Raw genomic sequence first — 25,751 nt, forward strand, 5'->3', positions numbered from 1 at the left:
TCTGTATACCTTGTAATAATGTGCACATCAGTATGTTACAACCACAGGACTGCACACCTTACCTCTGTGAAGGTGCAGTGCATTATTGGAAACGCAGATATCAGAAAAGATTAATCATAGCACCACCAAAGTTTCAGCCCAGCAATTGAACATCAGTGGGAAAATGAAATTTTTTTTTTTACATTTAGTATAGTGCCCTCTTGTGGACCCTTGTGGTAAATGCAGCTTACCCCAGCCCAGTCTTTGAGAGTGACACATTGTCATTTGTCTCGTGTATAATTTTAGAGCCAGGTTTAAACGGCATAAATTGCATACCACTGCTTACCATGCTTACCATACACATTTTACCTTAGACTCAGCCAAAGTTGAAATCACTAAAATATGAAAGTACAGAGCCAGTAGGCATAAAACATAGGCAGTTCAATCAATAAAGACCATAAATAAGCAAAAGGACACTATTGCGTTATATTGTTACTTGAACACATTTGTACATCAGAAAATTTGGCAAAATTTGCTGCAGAACACATAATCAAAAGCCTGCATACAGTCATTTAATTTTTCTGCACCATCTTAGTTAGGAGTTAGAGGATGTCAGATTTAGAACAAAGGCAATTAGAGACATGTCTGAGAGGTTATTCCCAAGAAGATTTCCTGAAGTTCATATTCCTGTCCTATTCAAGTCCATGTGATTGTGCTTTTCATTAGTAGAGCTATACAGGAAAGGACTGATAGTTCAGTCCGAAATATATACAAAGTTGGAGCAATTTCAGCCCTGCCAATTGTGATGTTTAAAATTTGCCAAATTTACTTTTGTTGTTGCTGTTGTCATTTTTATTGTTGATGTTTGTTTGGCACTTACCTATTACCCCCATTCATATGTGTTTAGAAAGGTACTGAAGGAAATAACAATGAAGTTAAGTGGTCTGACCAATAAATGTCATTTAGGCTTTAAAACATAAACAACTTTTTTTGTTTTGTTTTGTTATGTAAATTGTTAATGGTTTCCTGTAGGTTATACTGTTTTTGGTGGTTTTATAGAATAGTAGAATAAGTAGTTCATAGTAGGAGAAATGCTTCAGTCAGTTGCCAATGGAATACACTAAACCATCCCAGATACTCATTAAATCTATTTTGTTTATATTTATGAATGCTGAACAGAGTTGAGAAAAAAAGAACTGAAAAACCTTTTGATTCTTGTCTGCCTATGACAATATTACATAGGTGACACACACTGAACAGAAACCACTGTTCACAAGAGCAATGTGCAATGTTTAGTTCCAATGTATAGACAGCTGAGGGAGACAGAGTGTGGCCTGCAACAGCCTTCACTGTGCAAATGAGGATGTTCACTTGAAGGCACTTATTATCTTTCAAGAAGTTCTAAACTGTTACCACAGTAATGTTTGATGTACTTACTAACATACAGGATTTACAAAGAGATACACCCCTGCCTCATATCTTGTCTTCTCTACCTTCCATTCAGGCCCTGGCCATGCCTCCCCTCCCTGCCCCCCTCTTTCTGACACTGCTACAATTTGTAGTACTTACTTGTGTGAGTGGTGGGGCATACTACGCACACAAGCAACACCCTCAGCAATACCAGCCAGTACAGCAATTCCAACACATGGGGATGGGCAAAGATGGCTTTACCCAGCAACAGTACCTTGGCAAAGAAGTGCCCTATATGCAGTATCCCCATTATAGAAAGGAGCTACCCCAGATGCCCATGCACAAGGGCAAAGAAAATGCTCGTAAAGGGGCCGGATATAATGGTGGTCAAGACAAAGGTGAGAAAGTTCACTAACCAAGAATCTTCCATGAACATTTACATTCAGTTCTTGAACAAATATGACATGACCTACTAAAACATGCCAAGGCCACAAACATTTCTTTATTTTTCATAGCATATAGTAAATAATTTATTTGTATTTGTTGTTTCCTCAAGTGCCAGAAAAGAAACATTTATAGAAAGTATTTTCTACAACCAACTGGCAACTTTGGCAACTTGATAACCAAAACTTTGTCCATGTATTGTCAATTTCATGATTTCTAGTTTAATGTTTCTCATTTGTCACAGGTCAGACAATCCCCAGTGGAGCTGAGGGAATTCCTCAAGGGGAACCAGGCCCAGCTGGGCCACCTGGACCAGAGGGACCTCCAGGACCTCCTGGACCTCCAGGAAATGGACAGCCAGGACCCATGGGACGACCTGGACCTCCTGGTCCACCGGGAGTGCCTGCTGTGGGGAAACCAGGTTTGCCAGGACTGCCAGGCAATGCAGGAGGAAATGGTGAGGCAGGGCCACAAGGAGAAATGGGCCCAAGGGGTGAGGAAGGGCCATCTGGACAGCCAGGACCTCAAGGTCCCCCAGGACCACCTGGGCTACCAGGAATAGGTAAACCAGGGGTGCAGGGTTTACCAGGCCAACCAGGGCCAAAAGGAGAGCCAGGTCACAAAGGTCTGCCGGGGCTACCAGGATTACCAGGACCCAAAGGAGATAAAGGGATGGGGCAGCCAGGACAACCTGGTCACAAAGGGCTCCCAGGGCCCCCAGGACCAGCTGGTCCAAGAGGACTGCCTGGTTTTGGAAAACCTGGATTGAATGGGGCACCAGGCCCACATGGGCCACCAGGAGAGAAAGGTCATCCTGGAGAGCAAGGGCCAGCTGGGGTACCCGGTGAAGGAGGACAGCCTGGTCCACCAGGACTACCTGGTCAAGGAAAGCCAGGTCAAAACGGTCTGCCAGGACAGCCAGGCATGCCAGGTGCAAAAGGTCATCCAGGACCACCAGGTCTGCCAGGAAAGCCAGGACTGCCTGGATTTGGTAAACCAGGACTCCCAGGACCAAAGGGTGATAAAGGTATGGGTGGGCCACCTGGACATCCAGGACCAAAAGGAGATAAGGGCCACGGAGGACTTCCCGGTATGCTTGGACCCCCTGGACCAAATGGTACACCAGGTCCTCCAGGGCCTATGGGAGCCCCAGGAGGTTTAGGTGCACCTGGCCCCAAAGGAGACTGTGGAGAAGGAGGGCCTAAAGGGCTTGATGGAGCCAAGGGTGACACAGGTCCTCCTGGGATACCTGGTAAGGATGGTCTGCCTGGAGACCGTGGAGAGCCAGGGCCAAGAGGTCCTCCAGGACCAAGTGGTGCCAAAGGAGATGGTGGGCATAAAGGTCTTCCTGGTACCCCTGGTCCTCCAGGACTTCCAGGGCCAAAAGGACAAGGTGGATTACCTGGTAATGTGGGACCTCAAGGTCCTAAAGGAATCCCAGGAATGGATGGCACAGCAGGACCATTTGGGCCTCCTGGTCTTCCTGGGCCAAAAGGAGATAGTGGTCCACCTGGTCTGCCAGGTATTGCAGGTGAGGGCAATCCCGGTCTTCCTGGTCCTATGGGACCACCAGGAAAAGAGGGCCTATCAGGACCCCCAGGGCAACCAGGTCAGCCTGGACCACCTGGCCCACCTGGATCACCCGGTCTGTCTCCTGATATGGCTGGAGTACTCTCTGAAATGGGTCCTGGACTAGATGGTGTTAAGGCTGGTAGTTATGGTAAGAAGGGCAAGTATGGAGGCAATGGTGCAGAAGTAATGGGTGCCAATGGGTTGGAAATGCCAGCGTTCACAGCTGTAGCAACAACTCCCTTTCCACCTGTGGGCACTCCAGTTGTCTTTGACAAGCTCTTGTACAACGGTCGCCAAAACTACAACCCCCAGACAGGAATTTTCACCTGTGACATGCCTGGAATTTATTACTTTGCCTACCACATCCACTGCAAAGGAGCTAATGTTTGGGTGGGTTTGATGAGGAACAATGAGCCAGTGATGTATACATATGATGAATACAAAAAGGGTTTTCTAGACCAAGCATCAGGGAGTGCAGTATTACCTCTACAACCTGGAGACACTGTGTACCTTCAGCTGCCCTCAGATCAAGCCTCAGGACTTTATGCTGGGCAGTACGTGCACTCCTCCTTTTCCGGGTACTTGTTGTATCCAATGTAAAACCACAAACTGCAGGGAGAGAGAGGCTTCAGTGAGAACAAAATGGGAGCATATTTTTGTATAATATAAAATATGATCATAAGTTACCTTAGACTGAGCAGTCTTTTTTAATGGAAAGTCAACAAACTGTTGATCATCACCAGAGAAGAGAGGACAAGATAAAATATTTCAAGGAAAATATTAAGTATGACAGTCTGTATGTACAGCAGTTTTTATACTATAAACCCTTATAGCTGTTTAATTGGGAGAGTAAAGATTTATTATTTTACAGCATGGAGAAAAAGACATTCAAAGAACACCTAAAGATGGCTCCAGATGTATTTTCATACATAAGAGTGAAAAAAAAAGTGCAATTTGTTATCAGGTGCAAACACATGAAGGGAATGTGTGAAGTGTATACAAAAGAAGATAAAAAATAAACCATACAATTCTAGTTAGACTGTTGCAACAGTGTCAAATTTTGTCCCTGGACCTCTTCAAAACTGGCAGCTACCCCATGTGCTAAGAATGTGAAATACGGTAGAAAACATGAAGACATTCTGGTAGGAAATTTTTATTTTTGCATGCATACCTTTGTATAAATATAGTCTATATCTCTCAATTGATAACAGCAAATATGTAAAATGACAAGAGAGAATGACAATGCAGATCATTAACAGGTCTACATGGCAGCAGTTTGTATGTGTTTGTGAGGTAAACACATTTCTGGTTCTGTGACCTGCAAATGACTGAGTTTTGGAGAAAGGTTAATTGTATACACTCTAATTCAGATTTTTAAAGGATCCATCTTCCAAGCTCCCCATTGTATTACCAAAAAAAAATTAAACTTACAAAATATGGGTGGGAGCAACCTAAATAGCTTTCACTTAAGGTGTGTTACATACAACAGGGACAACTGTTATTGGTGATTCAGTAATAATGGTAATTAATGTGCTCACTTGAGGGAGCACAGAAAAAATAAGATCAAAATTAAGTAATCACACATGAAATGTTACCGAAGCAAGTGTGTTGCTGACTGACAATTGCTCCCATGAGTGAGAATCAAAGAGTAAGAATGTATTATTCATTTTATGTTTTAATGTTTGCATATAGGTTTATGGGTGTAGTGCTGTATAGAAACTTTTATGCTAAAACTCAATGGTCAAACAAACACACTATTATCCCCTGAACTATGAAAACCACTCCTTTCACTAAATTTAACACCACAATATACAGAAAATACAATACTTGTGTCACTAACCAAGCCGTAGTATTATACAGGTGTAGGTGACAGATGCTGATCTGTGAACATGAACAATTGTACAGTTATTACTACAATGGAATGTTATGTACAGTGACTCTACATTTGATTAGTTTCTTTTCAAAGCAACTTGTCACCTGGCTGATGTAATTTAAGATTCAACTGTTAATATTCTGTAACTTGTTTGTAAACGTTGATTTCAAATTAGAAAACCATCATACATAATCCTTTTGTAGTTGTAATGGCAGTGTAATACTGTAAGGAAGTGTCATATGTGAAGGATTATACTTTTGAAATGAAACTCTTAAACAGCGGGACTTGGTATTTAACTAGTTCCTCTTGTATGATTTGTTTAGAGGTGAGATAACTAAATTAGGTTCCATAGTATCCATTGTGCACTTCATTCAGTATGTCTTGCTGCCAGGTTTGTGGAGAACACATATAAAATTGCCCTACAATGAATGGACTCAAAGAAGGTGTTCAATGTTTCAGCAATTCTTAATAACAATTATGTCAATAATTTATTATTTTATCTGCTGATCACTTACATGCTTTAAAATGAACATCAAGCACACATAGTTTTAAAGGAAAAACAAATATTTCTCTTTTTAATCGTGGTGCTAATATTTTCAGTGTAACCAATGAATTTATGTCTTAATGTTTCATGTTTGTTATTATTGTCTATGTTGTTTTTTCTAAATAAAAATTGTTTAATTAAAAAGAAATTGTTGACATCTTCTTTCTAAGCTCCCAGAAGGGAAACTCTTTTGAAAGAGGCTGGTATATCAACTAAAAATTCAATGTGGGGGCTTATCCATGAAAAAGTGCGAGAAAAGCCAATTACTGAAAAATGTTTAAGATAAAAAATAAGATAAAAATAAAATAGGAATGATAGATACAATAATGGTAGGTGGTGCTGTGATGTTGTGGAGTCTGATGACTGATGGCACAAAAGAGTCCCCTAAGCGCTTTGAGGCACGTGGCTGGATTACAGGATTGTCGGGTCGCATCTGTTCTGGTTGACACTTCCAAAAAACCTGTTTGTTTTTTCAACATTGATCCATCCATCTAATAGGCTGTGATTTCATGGATTTTTTTGTCTTAAAGAAGGTGTCAGTTTTTTGTATAGCTAATCAATCTTATCTGAAGAGAAAAAACCCAATATGGATAAATGATATATATGATAAAATCAAAAAAGAATTGCTTCTAAATGACTGGTACAGTAACATCCAGGAAAAGGATTTAAATCGTGATGAGAGGAGAGATGCTGATGCTGCGTTGGAGGGGGAGGAGGGGGACTTCCTGTTTGAAGAGGTTGAGCGCATGCGCTGAGCTTTTGGCTACAATCCATTTGTTACATCTTTTGTGAGATCAGTCCAAATTTAAACAACGGATTTGATCAGACGTAAGGAAACACGCAGCGGTAAGATTTATATGTAATCTATATTTCGCAGCGTCGTGTTTAGTGTCATACTCTGTTGTCATTTCTTATGATAAAACGACGCTAACCCTAACAAAAACAGTACGTATTTGTTCAAAGGTAAATATGCTGAATTGGGTTATTTAGCAACAGCAGCTAACGCACTAACCTACTTCAAACCGGTCCAACGGCCCAAATAATCTGGGTGAAATTAGTCATTGTCAGTTTGCATGACACTTAACACCTTGGTGTCAGAATTAGACAACAGTCTGGTTTATTATGGACGATTTTGTGTCATTATTTACTTGATTTTCTCTCCTCTGATAGCATCTTTTTTGTCTTGCAAACAAAACAATTAGTTAAATTTTCAATTAAATGACTTACTGAAAAACAACTGGCAGCTATTTTGTTAAATGATTAATCATCTAACTCATTTTTCAAGCAAAAAAGACAAAGGTGGTGAGCATTTGGTGCTTTTCTGTCTCTCATGTTATAGCAAATGAAACGTTATTGAATATTTTCATCTTTTGGTTTTGAACTGCTGACAAAACAAACAATATGAGACATCACTCTGCGCTTTAGAAAATTGTGATAGGCATTTTTCACTATTTCCTGATAGAGACAACATAATTAAAAATGTTTAATAATTGTTAGTAGCAGCTCATGTTCTGTCAGGTTTTGGCTTCTGAAATAGGATGGTTTTTGTGTGTCAGTAGGTTTCTCTCAACATGACATCACGTGTAGGTCCTAGAGCTGAGGGTACCAATGGTACTCACTTTAAACACAGAGAAAAGGTGGCGCCACACTACCAAATGAGGCAAGTAAATTTGATCTGTTTCTGATGTTGCTCATTAAATGTAAATTTTATCTACAAATAGCAGATATATGTTCAAGGATTTCCAACACACCCTGACATTCTGCTTTATATTTTGCAGTGCTTCTCTGAAGTCAGAGGTACGGAAGTTAAACTTGGTCCACCTTCTGATCTGGCTGCTGGTTGCTGCACAGGTGACTGTCAGCCACCTCAACCTAGTGTCACATGACACAGTATCCATGCCATACCAGTGGGAGTACCCCTACTTGCTCAGTCTCCTTCCTCTGCTCTGCAGCAGTCTGTCACTTCCAAAGAACAATATCAGTTACCTGGTCATATCCATGATCAGCGCAGGGCTGTTCACTGTAGCACCTCTTATTTATGGTGGAATGGAGATGTTTCCTGTAGCACAGCAGCTCTACCGCCATGGAAAGGCCTACCGCTTCATTTTTGGCTTTTCTGCAGTGACAGTTATGTACCTCATCATGGTGGTTGCTGTTCAAGTGCATGCCTGGCAGTTATATTACATGAAAAAACTGTTAGACTCATGGTTCAGTGCCACAGAGGAGAAGAAGAAGAAATAATGGAGTGAAGAAAGCTGTGACTGGGCTGAACTGTGTTTTTTAATTTAAAAATGAGTTATGAGACTTATTCATGTCTATTTATTCAGTTATCAATATCATAACATACTGTAGAAACCAGTGTTCTCTCACAGATAGATATAAGATGGAGTAAGATGTACAATTTATGCTGAAACCTGTTTTTTTTTGTTGTCACAATTATTGACAAGTGTCATTGGAATTCAATCACCTTGTACCCTCTCCATCACTGAGTCTGGGCTGCTGATTTTTTCCAAACAGAAAAAGAGGTCATTTAGGACCACATCATTGTTGTCATCCCTATAAAGATGTTGCCATGATTTGAACAGAAAAGATGTAGAGGTGTTTATACTCATAAAACAGAGTGAAGGCATGAACTGTTCCAACATATACAGTCCTGTGCAAAAATGTTAACCTCTTCTGATGTTTAGATTCTTATCCATCATGCAGTACCACCAGGGAGGTGTCTATAAGGTGTCATGCAACAGATGGTATGGCCCTCAGAGTGGCCTGATCTCAACATCATCCAGTCAGTCTGTTTTTAAAAACATCCTAACTTTATAATGCCTAAAACTATTGCACAGTTCTGTAAAGTTTGCTCAGAAAATGCCAGTGTATGTGTTTAGGAAGTGGTTTTCCATTGCTGCAGGTGTCCTGATTGTTTTCTCCTTCATTAAGTCTACCTCTTACAATGTCAGTTATGTTTTCAGTTATTTTTATTTAGCATCAGAAAGCCAGTGTATTCAGCCTGTGCACATGAATAACATATGCATTGTAAACCAAATAAAATTAAACGAATGCTCTTCAACTTTTGATGACTGGTGTTTGTTTGTTATCTTTATAATTAGGTGTGTCAGTCACACCGCACTTTGGTCAGATGGTGTGCGGCTGCGCACAGTGAATGCCACGTACTGGCTGACGTTGACAGTCTGGAGGACACTTCCTGATGCTGGCCCGGGTCTGGCTAGGCTAGCTAACAGATTTGATTTTCACGGTTAGGGGAAACCTGTGAAATACAGCGTGGTCAAGTCGTCTGATTCAGGTAAAAGGCTTTCTTGGGTTTGGGTCCTAGCTGTATCATCATTTAGTTTTAACCACACAGCAGTTACTATGCTATCACTGTTTGACTGGTATGATGCTAACTAGCAAGCGAAGTAGCTAGCGTTAGCTGACTAATGTAATGAGCTAACGCTAAGCTAACTCGCCCAAACAGGTGCAGACTGATTTGTGGGAAGTTAGCTACAAAAAGATGCGTAACTATTTACTCTTATTTAAAGGACTGAGAAGTTGAAACATTAGTTAGTTAAGAATATGTTGGCTTTCTTAGCCCTCAATGCCTATTAAAAGCAGCTATTATAAGTTACACAGGAAATCGCTTTTTGTCGACCTACTTCTAAAAAGTGAAATTAAGGCATACAGTTTACTCTTAACTCATGCTCATCACTATGATAGATTAAACATATTATTGCCTTTTAGTCAGGATACCTAGTTCATATTGTGAACAGTGTCACTGTAGTGGTGAGGCGGCCTAGTAGATGTTAGCAGTTAGGAGGGGACTGCTGTTTATGGGCCACTGACAGATGACTCTGCGATTGAGCGTCTTTCACAAACAGCGTTAGCTAAGTTGCGTTTTAATGACATTTAAATGTTAAGTGTGTAAGAGTCAGTATCGGTAGATACTCGTTTGTTGTTGTCCTCATTTAATATAAGTGTATGCTAAACGTTAGCCACCAGACAATCCCTAGCATCCAGCCAATTATTCATCTGGCTAGGACAGGCAAAGCCGCAGCATTTCTGGAATTAAATTCACAGTAGTAAATTGTCCTGCCTAGATCATGGGCAGGTAACATCGTAATAAATCCAGCTGGTGACTACACACAATCAATGAGAGACATGTTAAATTATCACAGACTAAAAATGTAGGTCTCAGATTGCATACCAAACAAATTCTGGTAGTTTCACCTATCTGGCATACAAATGATCACATTACATTCTTGTAAAAGATCCACTCAACTTGGTTGAAAGCTCTGACTCTCTTTATCTAATTGGTTGTTATTTGGGTCAAAGTCTGTAAGGAGATCTACAATAGCACAGAATAGGTTTAGCCACCTCACAGGGTGGTGTTTGACCCTTAGACTCTGCAGTTAAAGTGAAAATGTGTGATATTGTTACTGATGGAGACTGTGTGATTAAATCCTTAGAGTGAAGTGCAGCTCGCTCCTTCATTTTTTAAATGTCACAAGGTGCCTTCAAGGAAGACAATAAAGATCAGTTCAGAGGATTTGCTAATTTCATCATAATCTCATTGTCCTTGTTAAAGAAACAACCACAATTTAATCATGAAAAACGACTCTCACAGCAACCACATCCCCTGACCTGTTAACCTACTTACACAGATCAAGGCCTCAATGTCACTATAATGACAAATACATGTAGCTGTTATTAATTTATTTCTAATTTTGTGAGATGATGTAGTGCACTTGGATAAATCAGGCTATTAGAGTAGATGAATTGTCTGTTTATTTTGTCCAAGTTCTGTAAAGCATAAAGACACACCAGGATAACATAACTCATAACATCTACTCATTGGAAGCTCCATGTAAACTAACGTTACATCAATATTTATGATTCCTAAAGATCTCTAAGGTTAACTTATAATACATGCAATACATCCGTTTCTTTTTCCTAAAGATTAGTGCATCAACAGTAAATTAAAATTTAATGAAAATTCATAGTGGGATGGGTGTTACCCAGCATTGTATTGTGCCATATTGTCTGTAGTGTCCAGCAGACAACTTTGAGAAGTCCCATGTCATGCAGTATTTGCAGTTACTGAACCTCTTCTGTGCATGTTTGACACTAATAGAGTACCACATTGACAACATGTTTCATTCTAAAGGTAGATGTACATATAAAGATAAATAATAGACGTCTTTAAATACTGAGCCGATTGATTGTTATTCTTTTTTAATCTTAATATTACTTTGTATTTATTTATTAAATTTTTCTGTTTTTAATCGGCATGTGGTGAAATTAAAATCAACCACTGCTTATTTTGTTATACTACAGAAATAAAACTGAAATGGCCTCTAACTGACAGTGAGAAAGACTGAAGGAAAGCTGGGGCAATAGGCATGTTGTTTAGTTGGTTGTTTTTCAAACTACCTCTCCTCCTATTCTGTTAAGTGGTGGGAGCAGAACAGGTCGGACGGCACCATGAACGGCCAGCTGGACCTGAGTGGCAAGCTGATCATCAAAGCCCAGTTGGGTGACGACATCAGACGCATCCCTATCCATAATGAAGACATCACTTACGATGAGCTGGTGCTGATGATGCAGCGTGTCTTTAGGGGCAAGCTGCAGAGTAACGACGAGGTTACCATAAAATACAAGGATGAAGGTGAGTCAGGACGCTGGCCCTTTGTAAATGTTGACAATACGTTTTTTCTCAGCCCAGCTTATTTATTGTAAACTAGTATATAGTGTATGATGTATTTGAACACTTGACAGTGTAAATCCAATAAGCGAATGAAGTCATTGTTTGTTTGTTTTCTGGTATCCTAACAAAAAGGCTTTTTTTTTTTTTTTTTGGATAGAGGTAATTTTCAGTACAATACATCATCTGGTCTCTTTCATTTTTGTAGATGACGACCTCATCACCATCTTCGACAGCTCTGACCTCTCCTTCGCCATCCAGTGCAGTAGAATACTCAAACTGACTTTGTTTGGTAAGATATTTAAGCATTTCCTTTCTGTTGCCCCTTCATAAGCGTACACAGTCGTGCAAGTGAGGAATATAAACTGTAAGTCTGTAGATGTTGAAAGTTTTTAATCATGTGACAGTGTAGATAGTGTTGTGAACTGTAAACCAAGAATGTTCCACATCAGCTGTTACAGCAGCCAGTCACTGGAGGGCAGTCCAGTTTTATGTTTTCACACAACAAACCTCAGCTCCTCAATGTCCTTACAAAAGTTGTCTGCACTCCCGTCCGACTAATTTTGGGTGGAATTTCTGTGTGTCTTTTAGCACTGGCTCAGCAAACAAACAGTGTGACAGGCAGTAGATATACTGACAAAAGACCTTTGTGCCAGTTATACCAGTTCCTAGTCTTAATTTTAAATATGCGTCAACCAAGCTAAGTCCACAGTCATTCAGTAGGCCTTCAGGTTTATGACATAGAAGAATTAATCACATTACCCAAACAGCCAGTAGGCCTCACCCTAACAAGTCAGTTGAGACCTGTTTTTGCCAACATGTTGCATAAAATTGTGTTCAATTTTTCAGTTTTTACAGGACTGATTACATACAGTGCATTGCTTGATCAAGAGTATGATTTTGATAATAACATAGGAATAAAAAATGTGATTGCACTTAAAACCAGGAGTCCAGTAACTATATGGTATACACAGCCAAATGGGTAGAGAGTGCTTTCTTTTTAGGTTGATTAATATTGCTAAATTTATAGAAATTGGATATTTGTTGTAACAGAAAAATATGTGCATTCAATTAAAGAAGGCAGACACACAAAGTTAATGCTGAAGAATATGGCATGTCATTAATTGAATTGCACTGATCAAATATGCCATCTGGGATTGTTTTGTTTCACTATATGGTTACCACATGATTTTAATCTGTAAATGTCAAAATACAACTTGACGCTTTCACTGCTGATATCTCCTGGCAGGCCACTTCTACGTTACACATGTTTTTGTTAATGCTCATGAATTATTCTATTTCCTGTAAGTGTTCTTCATTTAAAGGCAGTATTACGTCCCAGTGTTTAGCTGTTGGATAGACAAAATGGTGTTTCAGGGCTTTGTCCTTTCTGCAAGGGAATAAAGTTGTGGTGGAGATTTACCTGTATGGGAATATAGACATAAACGAAGCCCAACTTTACAGGTCTACAGAATATTGCTGTCAGTTGTGAAACAAAACATGTCTCAAAACCATAACACACCATGGCATCATGGAAATTTAATAATAGAATTTGTAATGACAACATGATGTTGTTTCTTTTGCTCTGCTCCGAGTCAGTCTGTTCTCCTGTTGCTGCTATTATTAGCCAGGGGGCTGTAAGATATATTTGTTTCTTCTTTTTAAAAAAGTATTTTACTTCCTCCCAATCAAAACTGAGTCCTGGCTCATCATCACATGGCATGACTTCACGTGGAAATGATATCCTCAGACATGTGTCGAGATTCAAAGAAAGCAAGTGTAGCTGGATTCTCATAGCAGCCCGTGTTTCAGCTCAGTACCTCATGACCCCATGGATCTCTGTTTAACATTATCAACTCAAACAGAGAAACTTATGTGAGAAAAGAATGTCTGGGGATCTCTATCCTCACATTCATTCTTCAGCAATAGAAATTTCACTCCTTAATCAATTTGGAACAGGAAAGTAAAGGTTGGAAGTAGTTAGAGCAACCGACATGGTACAGGTCAGGTATGGCTGAAGATTGTGAAGAAGTTTTTTTTGTACATGATTACTTTAATTTTATTTCATAAAATAAGATAAAATATGCACTGAAGTATGTTGTCCTGTTAAATATGACATAACATTAAGTAAAATCACCATATGTAGGCTTACAGACAAGTTGGACGATAAACCAGTGCCCTCGTGCCCAGTGTTCTCAGCTCCATTGTTAGTTAAATGCCTAGCTGGCAGGGTGTGGTGATGATGATGAAGCTCTCACTCCCTCTGTCAGCTTGGCTGCTGTTGTGAATGGCTTTGTGAAGTCAGCCATGTGATAGATGATCCCTGTTATCCCAGGTTTTCAGAATGAGGAGCTAACAGAATTTGGACAGATCATCATTCATAATGTGCACATACTTAGTGTTGAATTAACAGCTTTTCCAGACCAGTGAACTGCAGAAGGTTTTACATTAAACAGATGTTGCTGTATGTTACAGCACTGTTTTTTTTCTTTACTGACTAATGAGCTACTTTTAGACTGTCCACTGACCCATTAATCATTATTTACCAGAAACATATTTCCAGTAGTTGACGTGCCTCTCCATGGTAGCAGTATATTGTCAGTTTTTAGGCTCCTACAAACAAGTCAGTCTATATGTCCAGTACTCTCAGGGTTTCTCTGGGCGTGAGGCTCTGCTGGGTGGTATTCCTACCACATTTTATTTGATTTACCATCTGCTAGGCTGCATTTTGTACAGTCTTACCCAGATATTCCAAGGAGCTCATGGATGTAACTCAGTTGGAGACTGTGATATATGTCAACAAGCGGTTCAGACAAAATTGTCCCAAGTAGGAAACAGTTATATTAAATGCAATCCAGATTCAGTGATGCACAAAAATTCCCCATTAATAAAGGTATGGACTAGAGGAGTGTTGTATTGTGTAAAAGCAATCAAGACTCAGGTGCTATCGATCATCCTCCTTAAGGTCTAACACACAAATGGAGATTTAGAAATGACTTTGCTCAAACATATTCTCCAAATTATTATTAAGGATTTGTTTGATTTGCTCACATGTATCCCCTCCCTCCATCTTACAGTGAATGGTCAGCCGCGGCCTTTGGAGTCCAGTCAGGTGAAGTACCTGCGCAGGGAGCTCATTGAGCTCAGGAATAAAGTCAACAACCTCCTGGATAGCCTGGAGCCCCCCACAGAGCCTGGCCTGGCTGCTACAGCACCGGACAGTGGTATGTACTCTGATACACATGCACACGTGCGCTTGCAAGGGCTCCACTATGTTTACACATTGCAGTTTCTTGCAACATTTGCAGTTTTTCCTACAGTATGTGTGTGTGCGCGCACAACTGCTCTTTGAATTGATTTAACATGAAAACTCGTAACTTCTACCGATTGATGAGAAGCACATTACAAGACACGATTAACCTGCTGGGTCCACAACAAGCATTATGCCCCATTAGGTACTGGCAGATGTGCACAAACACAGCCAACTGTGATTTGATTTCTTTTCTTTTTTTATTGTAAACTTTGTGTTAAGTCTCTTAATCCTGCTGATGGGCACTGCACGGCCTCCTTAACAAGTAACACTTGTTCATATTCCACATGCTCACTGTCAGACTTGTAAGATCTGTATCCCACATGGACACAGGCACCAGACTGAGACAGTTTATGAGACTTAATCATTGTTTGTCATGTTTTAATATTAAAATTTGTATGGAATTGTATGCTACAATTCTATCTTTAATTTTGTACTTCATACAGCTCAGTCCAGTTTGATTGTGGTCATTCACCCACACACGCATGGCTCAAACAAAAATACACCCTTCATCATGACTGACCAAAGCATTAATTTGAGGGACATGTGCTGTCATATTACAGTACGATTATAGGCATTGTAGGCTGCTGTATTAAAATGTTTTTCGTGTTTTTTGCCACCATCAGTGAGCTGTAACTTTAAGCAATTTTTTAATTTATAAACAGGCATTTGTTCTGTGTACTACATGTTTTTGTTGATGGTGTAACAACAAGTGTCTTTCTAAGTGACATGAAATGGTACATACATGAATTGCATTATTGCAACATTTTCTCTGCTGTTTTTTTTTTTTGTCTTTTTTTTTGTCTTTTTTTTTTTTTTTGAACATTTCTCTACCTGTATTTCTAGAATCAGTGGATGTACGTGAAGGTAAAGTTGTGGCAGCAGACCCCACAGTGAAACAGGCAACTCCAGTCAGTGCAGCTAGCATGTCAGCCTTCGACCCATTAAAAAACCAGGACGAGGTCAGCAAGAATGTCATCTCTGCTTTCGGCCTGAGCGAGGACCAGGCCCAAGGTATTGCATAACTTCAGAAATTAAAGGTGCTATCTTTATATACAGTCGTAAAAAATTAAGTGCACCCAATGGAAATTGTTGACTTTTTCAACATATTTGAAAAAGTTGGAAGTGCAGGTGGAACCTTTCTTATTTAAACCTCTGACATCTAGGGTCTGGTGTTCTCTTTTGCTGTTGAAGTGTGTGGTATCATCATGCCAAGATCTAAAGAACTCTCTAAGGCCTTCAGAAAAAAAAGTCTGGCAAGGCATTTAAAAAGATCTGCAAATTATTTTAAATAAATCATTCTATTGTATGTGTAATCAGATACAAGTGGCATAGATTTCAAATGTCAATATGTCAATTTTCAAATAAGGGCCAACAGTATGATGCAAAAAGAAGTCTCCAAGACCCCCACAATTTAAATTGCACTTTGACACCAATAGTTGCAAGAGTTACCAGCAGGAACTCTCGCAACTGTTGGTGTCAAAGTGCATGCGTCAGAAAGACATTGCACAAATTTGACCTGTACAGGAGGCGTGCCAGGAGAAAGTCATAGCCGTCCAAAAAGAACATTAGAGCAGGACTACAGTTTGCCAATGAACATATAGCTAAAGACCAGGCAAGACCTTTTGGAATAATGTGCTCTGGACAGAGGAATCAAAGATAGTTGTTTGGCCACAGTAACAGCAGTTCCTGCCTCAGGAACTGGGCAGCTTGCAGTCACTGATTTAACTCTGAATTCTGCGTCATAGCGAAGACTGCTTGAAGATAATGTGAGGCCATCTGTCCAAAGTTGAAGTTGTATCAGAAGTGGCCCTTTAAACAGGACAATAATCCTGAGCACACAAACAAATCCACCCAGGAATAGCTCAAAAAGAAGAAATAAAGGGTTATGTAATGGCCTGGTCAAAGCTCAGATTTGAATTCTATTGAAATGCTCTGTGGGGATTTGAAATCAGCAATACTACCGTCTGAGGCCAAGGATCTGCTTACTTTTCCACAGGGAAATATTATATCTGTTAATATTTTTGTTGAATAAGTGAATGAAAAAGCTAATTTTCCTTGTGGTTTTGTTCAAGTATATCACCTTTATCTATAGGCACTGTATCAAAGAGGATCAACTGTTTGCTTATTCATGTATGTTCAAAAAGTCAACAGTTTCCATAGGGTGTCCTCATTAATTTACATGACTGTATTGTTTAGTTTCAATGAATAGCTGTCATGTAAAGCGATCATAGCCACACTTCAAATCTGTCTCCCTCTGTGTTAACTGAGTAGCTCCCCCAGCGGTTGCTGCAGAGGAGCGCTCAGGGACCCCTGACAGCATCGCCTCCTCCTCGTCTGCGGCCCCTCAGCCAGGAGTGCCCCCCCAACCACAGGCTCCCTATCCTGGAGTACAGCAGGGACCCGCAGCTGGCATGGATGGTGAGACACATGCACACACAGATGTCCCCAGAAAGACGTCTTACATAACACAGCATATAGGTGTTAGGGTTAGTCAGATATGTGTGTGTAAGAAAGTATGCAGAAGGCGTAATGTCCTAATGACCACAGGGAATCGGAGACCCTGCAGTGTGGGTGGTTAAGCAGTTACTTATGTTTTACAGTTGTGCTGTTGTATTGGATAAACATCCCATATTACCACCAAAGTAGCCTCATTAAATATGACCCCCTGTTGAGCAAGACAGTTTGAACATGTTGCCCTAAAATACTGATCCAAGATTATTTGTTTTCCAAAGAATAGTTCTGCCTGGGATCTTGTAAACCTATGTTTGGAGGCCTAGAAATATATCCCATGGTAACATTTAGCTGGTCTTACTTGGTTTGCAGGCCAGATTGTTTATCTCTTAAACACTCCATTAGTAGTATTGGTTCTTGCAGTAGATTTATACTATATTGTTTATAGTTCAGTCCTGTCTAAACTGTAAATATACTGGCTTCGTTCTTTCGTTCTTTCTTTCTTGGCCTACTTTTATTCATGTGTAATTTAGTTACATGATAGATTGGTATCAGAGTACAACAGACCATATTATAAGACTATACTGCTATTGTTTAGTGAGCTGTGTTGATCAAATTAAACTTACCTTCTTTTGATTTCTCTTTGGAATACAGAAAGTATCACTTTCATCCCGCCACTTATCCTTAGTTGATTAAATTAAGTGGAATATACAAAGAAATTGAGTAAATGCTGCATTAATCAGAAGATCAAATTGAGGTTAAATCATTCATGGGAAGAATATATGCTCAGGATCTTTGTTAACCAATTTATACTGACAGATGTTTGCAGCCTACAGATTACACAGTGGCTTGTACTGTAATCTTATTACCTTTTTTGGTAATCAAATTCATTCTTGTTGATGCAGCAAGTTTTATTAAATGAGAACTTAGCCTTGAGTCTCACCATGGTGGAGTCTTAATCAACACTATGTAAACATGGAGTATCCATGGAATTAGCATTTATCTTACTCAGAGCAGACCTTATCACAGTTCTCCCCCATGTGCAATTTTTAACACTGAAGTGTTGGATCCGAACCAAAGCCGTAGATAAAGATAAATGAATAAAAGATCAGGCAGTATTGGCAAAAACAAACAGGGCTTATTTTACTTAATTTTCTCAGCACAGTGCCTCTCTGGGATGCAGCTCAGGGGGGGCTGGATCTTCTGTGCCAATGTGCCATAGCTTTTTTTTTTCCCCCTTTCCCAAGCTTCTCACTTAACTTTAGGGAATTCTTTGGATTGTTTTCTGTTTTGTTGTTAAGAAAGGCCCAAGCAGGTGCAGCCATAAAGGTGAAGTCTCTTGTGTTGTTTACCACATTGCTATAAGCAGATTAGATTGTTTTCAGCCTGTGGTTTGGCCCAGATGAATGTGGAAGCCACTGGAGCAAAAAAAGATGCCTCATGTTGCACCCTCTGAGAGCCCACTGCTCTGAGAGCAGTCACACCTGCAACACGGAAAATGAACAGAACTGGTAGTTTGTGGTTTGGCCATGATTGTGTTGGGCCTGTCCATAGGGCTAAATAAGAGTTTGGTTGGTCCAGAAGGAAGCCTTACTCAGTCACAGGGTTAGCCAGCGACACAACATGTTGCACACAAACATCCAGCTCAACAGAAAACTGTTCATGGTTCCTCCTTTCCTTCCATAACACGAGGACAGGGAGAAGCCAACAGACTTTGTTGTCTAATAGGCAACTCGTTTTTTCTGATTTGATGTTTGATTCTGATGTGGTGATGGGGCCATGTCATCGTGGAGGTCTGACAATCAGTCCAAGCTCTGCATGGGTTTAAAATTGGCAGCCTGGCTTAGCTTACTGCAAGGAATGACAGGACATGTTTTTGTGGAATTGTTATTATTGAGTAATAGTTTCAAGTTGCTCATTACACTGCATTTCAATTGCTCTGTGATGATTGTGTATAAGTTCTCATCATGTCTTTTTTTATATTATAAACTGAACTTATGATCTTCAATAATAAAAATATGCAGGATTTGGAAGAAAATAAACAAATAGGATTCCAAATTGGTGTCAGGCAGATCTTTATTTTTATAGTCACAATAACCTGTAAACTACCAGATAATTTAAGGCAAATGCACAGGACACGCCTATCATAAACCTAGATCAGTTGTAAGGTCATAACATAGTCTGATTCAATTGAAAATGCGTGAAAGCTTTTTACCAAGCGGGCAGAGAAGTTGAAATAAATCACAGAAAAGATAAAGCTGTCCTGAGCCGACCTGGGCCGATTTCAGGAGTCAGTTTTAGGAATTGCAGTTTATCGTTCATTGATATCATAGGATGTTTTTGAACCAGGACCTTCAGTATTTGGATCAGGTAGCTGTTGCATCATAAGGCTACTGCTGTTAGTGTAATATGTCGGATACATATTTGATACATATATACATACATAATCAACAGTTTGGTACATATAAGTATCAGTATCAGCAGATATCCAGTGATAAAGGAGAAGGGTGAAGATAGGGGCCAAAGAAACACTTGGTCAGGAAACCCCCAGATAAATAGCTGAAACCTTCAGCTTCTGCAAGTGGTAGTGCAAATGAAAACTTCACCCAACCTACTGACTTCAGAATCACTGTCTTGTATGAACAGGTTATCGTAACAATATCCCCATGTTATAATAATAGTAATGTTAAATGACATCCAGTTTATTGTAAGTAAAACAAATACATTTGGAACAGGACAGGCAGTGTAGATGAAGGGGTTCTTGATCTCATCTGATGGTTCTGGAAGATCTTGATGACTGGATGTTGGAAGCTAGGTGTGAGTATTAAGTAGGCTGACCGGCCATTAGTGTAGGACACACATTCAACAGAAGAATCAGGTGTTACCCCTGCTGAAGTTAAGCAAGTTAACTTTGACCTCCCTGTTAAGGGAGACAACTAAAAAGGAAATATACCCACTGACATAAATAATATATTTTTACTACACATTGGCAGCTTTGGCTAGTTTCCGTCTCTTAATCTTATGGCTGGTTGTTGGATACGTCCAAGCCCAGCAGTGGATAATGAACACTTTGTCCTCCCTGTATCGTTCCCCTCTTACAGTTTCCCTTCTTCATCTCTTTTCTTACTCCTAAGGCTGCAGATGGTTGGCACACAAACACATTAAACTAGATCCTGCCCAGCCTCCCCTCCCAGTCAACCCTTTCCTCATGCTTTTTCCTTGCATTATTCCTGTCTCATGTTGCAGACTGTTTGTCAGTATGACATCCTCAAGGCAAATCAGAACAGCCAGTCGATACACAAGAATTTATAAAAGGGAATGCCAGCACATGAGATTAGACACCAGCTGAGCATTTGTGGCCTTTTAAAGGTAGCCTTAAGCTCACTTGTAATGCAAGCTTAGATTACTTGTTACCCTAAGAATGTCGCTAACAAGATCCACAGGCATATGGTAAAGATTTCAAACCATTGTCTCTCAGATGGTGATAGACCCCTTGGCAATAATTTACATCTGTGCAGGAACAAAACTGTAAACGTGTGTATGAAGCAGCAACTGAGACATTCTCATGAGGCTCTTTATCAGATGGGCAGATGTGCGTTCGGTGTGAAATGTTTATTTTAAAATAGGACCATATTCTCATGACTCCCTCTGAAGGCATGCATGGAGGTCAGCAGAGCTACAGCCAAATGCTTCTTTTGTTTCAGTGAACACCATTCTCCTAACTTGGGAATTTATTTCCTGGAGCAATGCTACACTGTCTTCAGCGAGCCCCCAGTCAAATATCTTTGTCCCCAATAGTTGACCTCTTGGCCGTGCTGGAATCAGCTGAACTCCCAGGCCAAAGAGGTCTTACAGCCACACATCCTTCCATCACTCTTACATAACAGTCATGATGGATTACAGACTGGGGAGAACAGGAGACAAGCCAGTTTCACACACATGCCTTTTCACACAATAAAGAACATGTTAAAGGTGCTGTCAGTGAGATAACAGATGGTTGCCACATCACTTTAGTGCTTATAAAAAGGCACCAAACAGGTTCCCTGTTTCTAGCTAAATATTTAGTTGTCAAGTGTCTCCCTGAGCAGTGCAAAGTAATATGACTTGTTTTCTGCCACAGTGAGCCTTAGCTGCCTGGACTATACAGAAAATAAACTGAGTCAAAACATTATGACCAACGCTGCCTAATAAGCTGTTGGTCCTTCACGTCTTGCCAAAACAGCTCCAACCCATTGAGACATGGATGCTACAAGACCTCTGAAGGTGTACTATGTTATCTGGCTCCGGGATGTTAGCAGCAGATCCTTGAAGTCCTGAAAGTTGCTAGGTGGAGCCGCCATGAATTGGGCTGGTTCCAGCACATCCCTCAACTCCCTGTTGCAGATTCATGGTTTGTCCCTCCCATCCTCATGAGCCTTGTTGTTTTGGAGATGCTCCAACCCAGTCTTCTGGCCATAGCGATTTGACCTTTGTCAAAGTTGCTCAGGTCTTTGCACCTGCCCATTTGTACCATTTCCAACATGTTGACTGTGAGAACCAACTGTTCACATCTAATATACCCCAGACCTTGACATGCAGCATTCTTATGAGATAATCACTGTTATTCGCTTCATCTGTGAGTGGTCATAATGTTTTGGCTCCTTGGTGTATATTTATTTCAATGTGCCAACATTAAGTGAATTCTCTTGTACTGTCCGTGCTGCATAGAATGGTTTGAATTATGAACCACTGGATACAAAGTAAGGACGGAATAATTTAATAGGAGTTCATAGTCTTTCAGCTTTGCTCTGTTTTACTCTCAAAAACTGAATGTTGCCACAATATCAGCCCCCCCAAAGAGTGGAAAATCAGCACCAGTTTTACCAGTGCTTGAAAAATCAGTGAACCCGGGTCCAGTCCTTTTTCATTATGCCTTCTCTCTTTGTACTTTTCATGTGTCGTCACTCCCATTTATATGCCAGGCAGGAGATTTGGGAGTAAAATTTAGGCCTCGTTAAGGAGGAACACTAGTTTGCCAGGTCTTTGCATGTTTGCTGAAAATTCTGGCATTCAATGGAAAACTTGATGAGCAAATTTGAAAAAAACAATGAAAATAAGTTTTCATGTTTTTGAAACATAAACGTTGTGCAATGGCATCACTGTCAAGCAAAAGACGGATTACAGTCATGCCATTGAGATGTGGTTAATATGTTTAACTGTTGCTTCAGGCTTCTTGGATATTCAGAGGCCTTTTTAAAGAAATACTATTTAAAGTACATGACTGAGACGACTGAAGTTGTAGAGATGATGATGACTATCCTCCACATGTGCACGTAGGCAGTGTGGACTGGTGAAATCATAGTTTATAAAAGGGCAACAGGAAGCCACTGTCTGAAGACTTAGACATGTCTGGTGCTGCAGAGGACAAGCTCTTGTCTTGATGCAGGAAAATATGCCTCCGTTGTGAATGTCTGTCCTATAGGACCTCAGTAGTTGATACATGTGTCAGCAACAATGTAAGGAGAGGTTGTATGTATGTTTACATCTGCTCAGGCACCTGCATGCTGCTCTGTAGCTCGGAGCCCATTCTTACTGTAACATGCCGTAAAGATTTCTGTGGGCACCAGACTTTTGGCAACAAATACTCATATCAAAGTGGTTGCAGCTGTTTTCATTGAAGCACTTGTGTGTTATTCTCTCCAGATGCACAGGTATGTCTGTGAATATACAAGCCTCACTTTACACTTAGTCACTTCATGTGTCTTGGGTGAACTGGACAGTGATCTGATCTCAAAAGAGCAAAGTGTAAATGAAACCCAAAAAGCATTCATTATTTATTTGCTGTTCGATTGCATTCCTGCCAGATGCTGAAACGGGGTAAAATGCATCCATCTCTCCAAGACGCATACGTAGTCTTTACTCCTCCCAACTGTAACTATGTAAGTAAGTCGTCTATGGAAGTGGCCTCTACAGAGCTAGAGGATACTTGTGATAATGGCAACTACAGTTACACTGAAATCACACTAAGATTAGCCGTCTAAAAGCTGCTTCAGAATTCAATACATGCAATCATTGAGAAGGCGCACTGAGCTGTTGAAGCATTCATCTGATCCCTGAGAGCCTGTGAAGGCTTGTAGTCCACTAATGGGAGTCATGTAGGATGTGTTTGGCTAACTAGCTAAGATGCAAGACAGCCTCAGGTGCATTACCACTACCCACTGGAGTGGAGTAGCACTGAATTTGATAAACCAAGATGGATTACATTCAGATTTGTCATCTGGCCAATGGAGACTCATATGTGTCACTAAGTGTAAATGAAAAGTGCATTAAATCTCATCTGCATCTCGGATGTAATAGATGATGAAAATATTTTTTCTTGCTTTTTTGTTCTTGTGTATTGATGATACTTGTTTTTGTCTCTTCAGGTCAGGTGTACCAGCAGTACCAGGCTCCAGGTGGATACCCGCCTCAGCAACCAGGTGCCCCACCACAGCAGCAGTACGGTATGCAGTACCCTGGTAAGAGTAAAAATGGTCAAGATTTAAAAAGGTGACCCTCTGTCTTCTCCAGAGTGAATAAGAGAGACTTCTCTCTCCCTCCCTCTCTCAGCAGGATACAGCCCTCAGCCCGGGGCCCCTCAGCCTGGCCCACCACAGCCTCAGCAGCAGCAGTTTCAGAACTATGCGCCTCCCTCCTCCCAGGCTCCTGCCCCTGGCCCGGCCCCAGCCCCGGGCTTCCAAGGTGGCCAGCAGCAGCCTCATCCATCTCAGGGAGCCCAGCAGTATCCACCAGGAGCCTTCCCTCCCCAAAACTATACCTCCCAGGCCTCCCAGCCCGCTAACTACAGCCTGCCGCCCAGCTCCCAGCCTGGCTCAGGGTATCAGCCCCGCCCAGCATATACTGCACCTCCAGGCAGCACCGTCACCCCTCCGCCAGGAGCTGCTAACCCGTATGCCCGCAACCGCCCCCCTTACGGCCAGGGCTACACTCAGCCAGGCCCTGGATACCGGTAAAAGGAGGACAGCTGATGTTACTGATCCTCACACATCCCCAAACCCCCTACCCTCTATGTGGCTCCAGCTGTTTGGAATGGGTGCAGGAAACATGGTTTACTGCTCTACACCCCCACCCTTTCCCCCCTCCTCCCCTCTCATACAAATATCAAGTCCAAATATGAAACAAGCAACCCCCTGCCCCAGTCTGATGGTTTGTGTTTGTATGCTGTCTCTTCAACACACCACTCTGTTCTGGCCCTGCTGTACGTTCCCTGGTCTTATTTTCCCTTCTTCTTCCTGTCACCACCACTTGTCTGCTCTGGCCTCTTGTACCTGTCATTGTAAACATGTAACCTGTCTGTATGCACACACCTGGGAGACCAAAACAGGCTGTTGCACAAACTGTATTGTTCTTTCCGTGGTAACACTTCATTTTGTGAGTGAGATCAGCATCCACATTCTGCATTTGTGACAAACATCTCAGCCGGTTGTGTTGAGTACTGTGCATAGATGCATTTATAAGACACTAAATGAAATGTTACCCCTTTGTCGTTTTGCTTTTTTTTCTTTATTTGATCAATTTTACCACCATGTCGGTATTAATGATGTGTCAATGAAACTGACCCGTGTTGGGAACACTAGCTAAGTGACAGCTTGTGGGAGGTGTAGATCCCAGTGTAATGAAGAAGGTTTCTTTTGTTTAGCTTGTTATATCACCTCCAGTACAGCTTGCTAGTCCTCTCTTTTTCTCTTATCACTGGTTTTTACTAATATCAAATCAAATTCCACCTTTAAATGAGATTAGTTGTTTATGTATAAACTGTAACATTTTTTTCTTGAACCTAATAAATGATTGAGACCCAGCTGGAGTTCTTTTTTTAATCTCTTTGTTTTGTGTTGCTCTGGGCCAAATGTCATAGTATAGTAAGGCATAAAAAGTCATAAAAACGTCATAGTATAGTAAGGCATAAAAACGCATAGTATAGTAAGGCATAAAAACGCATAGTATAGTAAGGCATAAAAACGTCATAGTATAGTAAGGCATAAAAAGGCATAAAAACGTCATAGTATAGTAAGGCATAAAAACGTCATAGTATAGTAAGGCATAAAAAGTCATAAAAAAGTCAGTATAGTAAGGCATAAAAAGGCATAAAAACGTCAGTACAGTAAGGCATAAAAAGTCATATAAATGTCATAGTATAGTAAGGCATAAAAAGTCATAAAAACGTCATAGTATAGTAAGGCATAAAAACGCATAGTATAGTAAGGCATAAAAACGCATAGTATAGTAAGGCATAAAAACGTCATAGTATAGTAAGGCATAAAAAGTCATAAAAACGTCATACTATAGTAAGGCATAAAAACGTCATAGTATAGTAAGGCATAAAAAGTCAAAAAAATGTCATAGTATAGTAAGGCATAAAAACGTCATAAAAACGTCATAGTATAGTAAGGCATAAAAACATCATAGTATAGTAAGGCATAAAAAGTCATAAAAA

The 25,751-nt window shown here is 40.5% G+C and overlaps 3 protein-coding genes across 5 annotated transcripts; all 3 read left to right on the forward strand.

Annotated features, from left to right (window-relative positions):
- Positions 1 to 1,492: 1,492 nt before the first annotated feature.
- On the forward strand, positions 1,493 to 4,005 carry col8a1 (collagen type VIII alpha 1 chain). Its single transcript, XM_022740946.1, has 2 exons — positions 1,493 to 1,787; positions 2,078 to 4,005. The coding sequence occupies exons 1-2, from the start codon at positions 1,493 to 1,495 to the stop codon at positions 4,003 to 4,005; spliced, it is 2,223 nt and encodes a 740-aa protein (XP_022596667.1).
- Positions 4,006 to 6,559: 2,554 nt separating this feature from the next.
- On the forward strand, positions 6,560 to 8,886 carry LOC111218557 (protein jagunal homolog 1-A-like). The gene is made up of 3 exons (XM_022740912.1): positions 6,560 to 6,668; positions 7,382 to 7,482; positions 7,601 to 8,886. The coding sequence occupies exons 2-3, from the start codon at positions 7,394 to 7,396 to the stop codon at positions 8,061 to 8,063; spliced, it is 552 nt and encodes a 183-aa protein (XP_022596633.1). The 5' UTR covers positions 6,560 to 6,668; positions 7,382 to 7,393; the 3' UTR covers positions 8,064 to 8,886.
- A 109-nt stretch (positions 8,887 to 8,995) lies between these two features.
- On the forward strand, positions 8,996 to 25,116 carry tfg (TRK-fused gene). 3 transcript variants are annotated; one of them, XM_022740108.1, is made up of 8 exons: positions 8,996 to 9,120; positions 11,265 to 11,478; positions 11,723 to 11,806; positions 14,592 to 14,738; positions 15,671 to 15,838; positions 17,099 to 17,245; positions 23,683 to 23,775; positions 23,867 to 25,116. In XM_022740108.1, the coding sequence occupies exons 2-8, from the start codon at positions 11,295 to 11,297 to the stop codon at positions 24,268 to 24,270; spliced, it is 1,227 nt and encodes a 408-aa protein (XP_022595829.1). In that variant the 5' UTR covers positions 8,996 to 9,120; positions 11,265 to 11,294; the 3' UTR covers positions 24,271 to 25,116. The 3 variants fall into 3 exon arrangements, with proteins under 3 accessions (XP_022595829.1, XP_022595827.1, XP_022595828.1); XM_022740106.1 differs by having other exon boundaries at positions 23,870 to 25,116; XM_022740107.1 differs by having other exon boundaries at positions 23,683 to 23,760; positions 23,870 to 25,116.
- Positions 25,117 to 25,751: the final 635 nt, after the last annotated feature.

Source organism: Seriola dumerili, unplaced genomic scaffold (genome assembly GCF_002260705.1).
Source record: "Seriola dumerili isolate Sdu_G_001 unplaced genomic scaffold, Sdu_1.0 BDQW01000052.1, whole genome shotgun sequence".
Taxonomy (NCBI): Eukaryota; Metazoa; Chordata; class Actinopteri; order Carangiformes; family Carangidae; genus Seriola; species Seriola dumerili.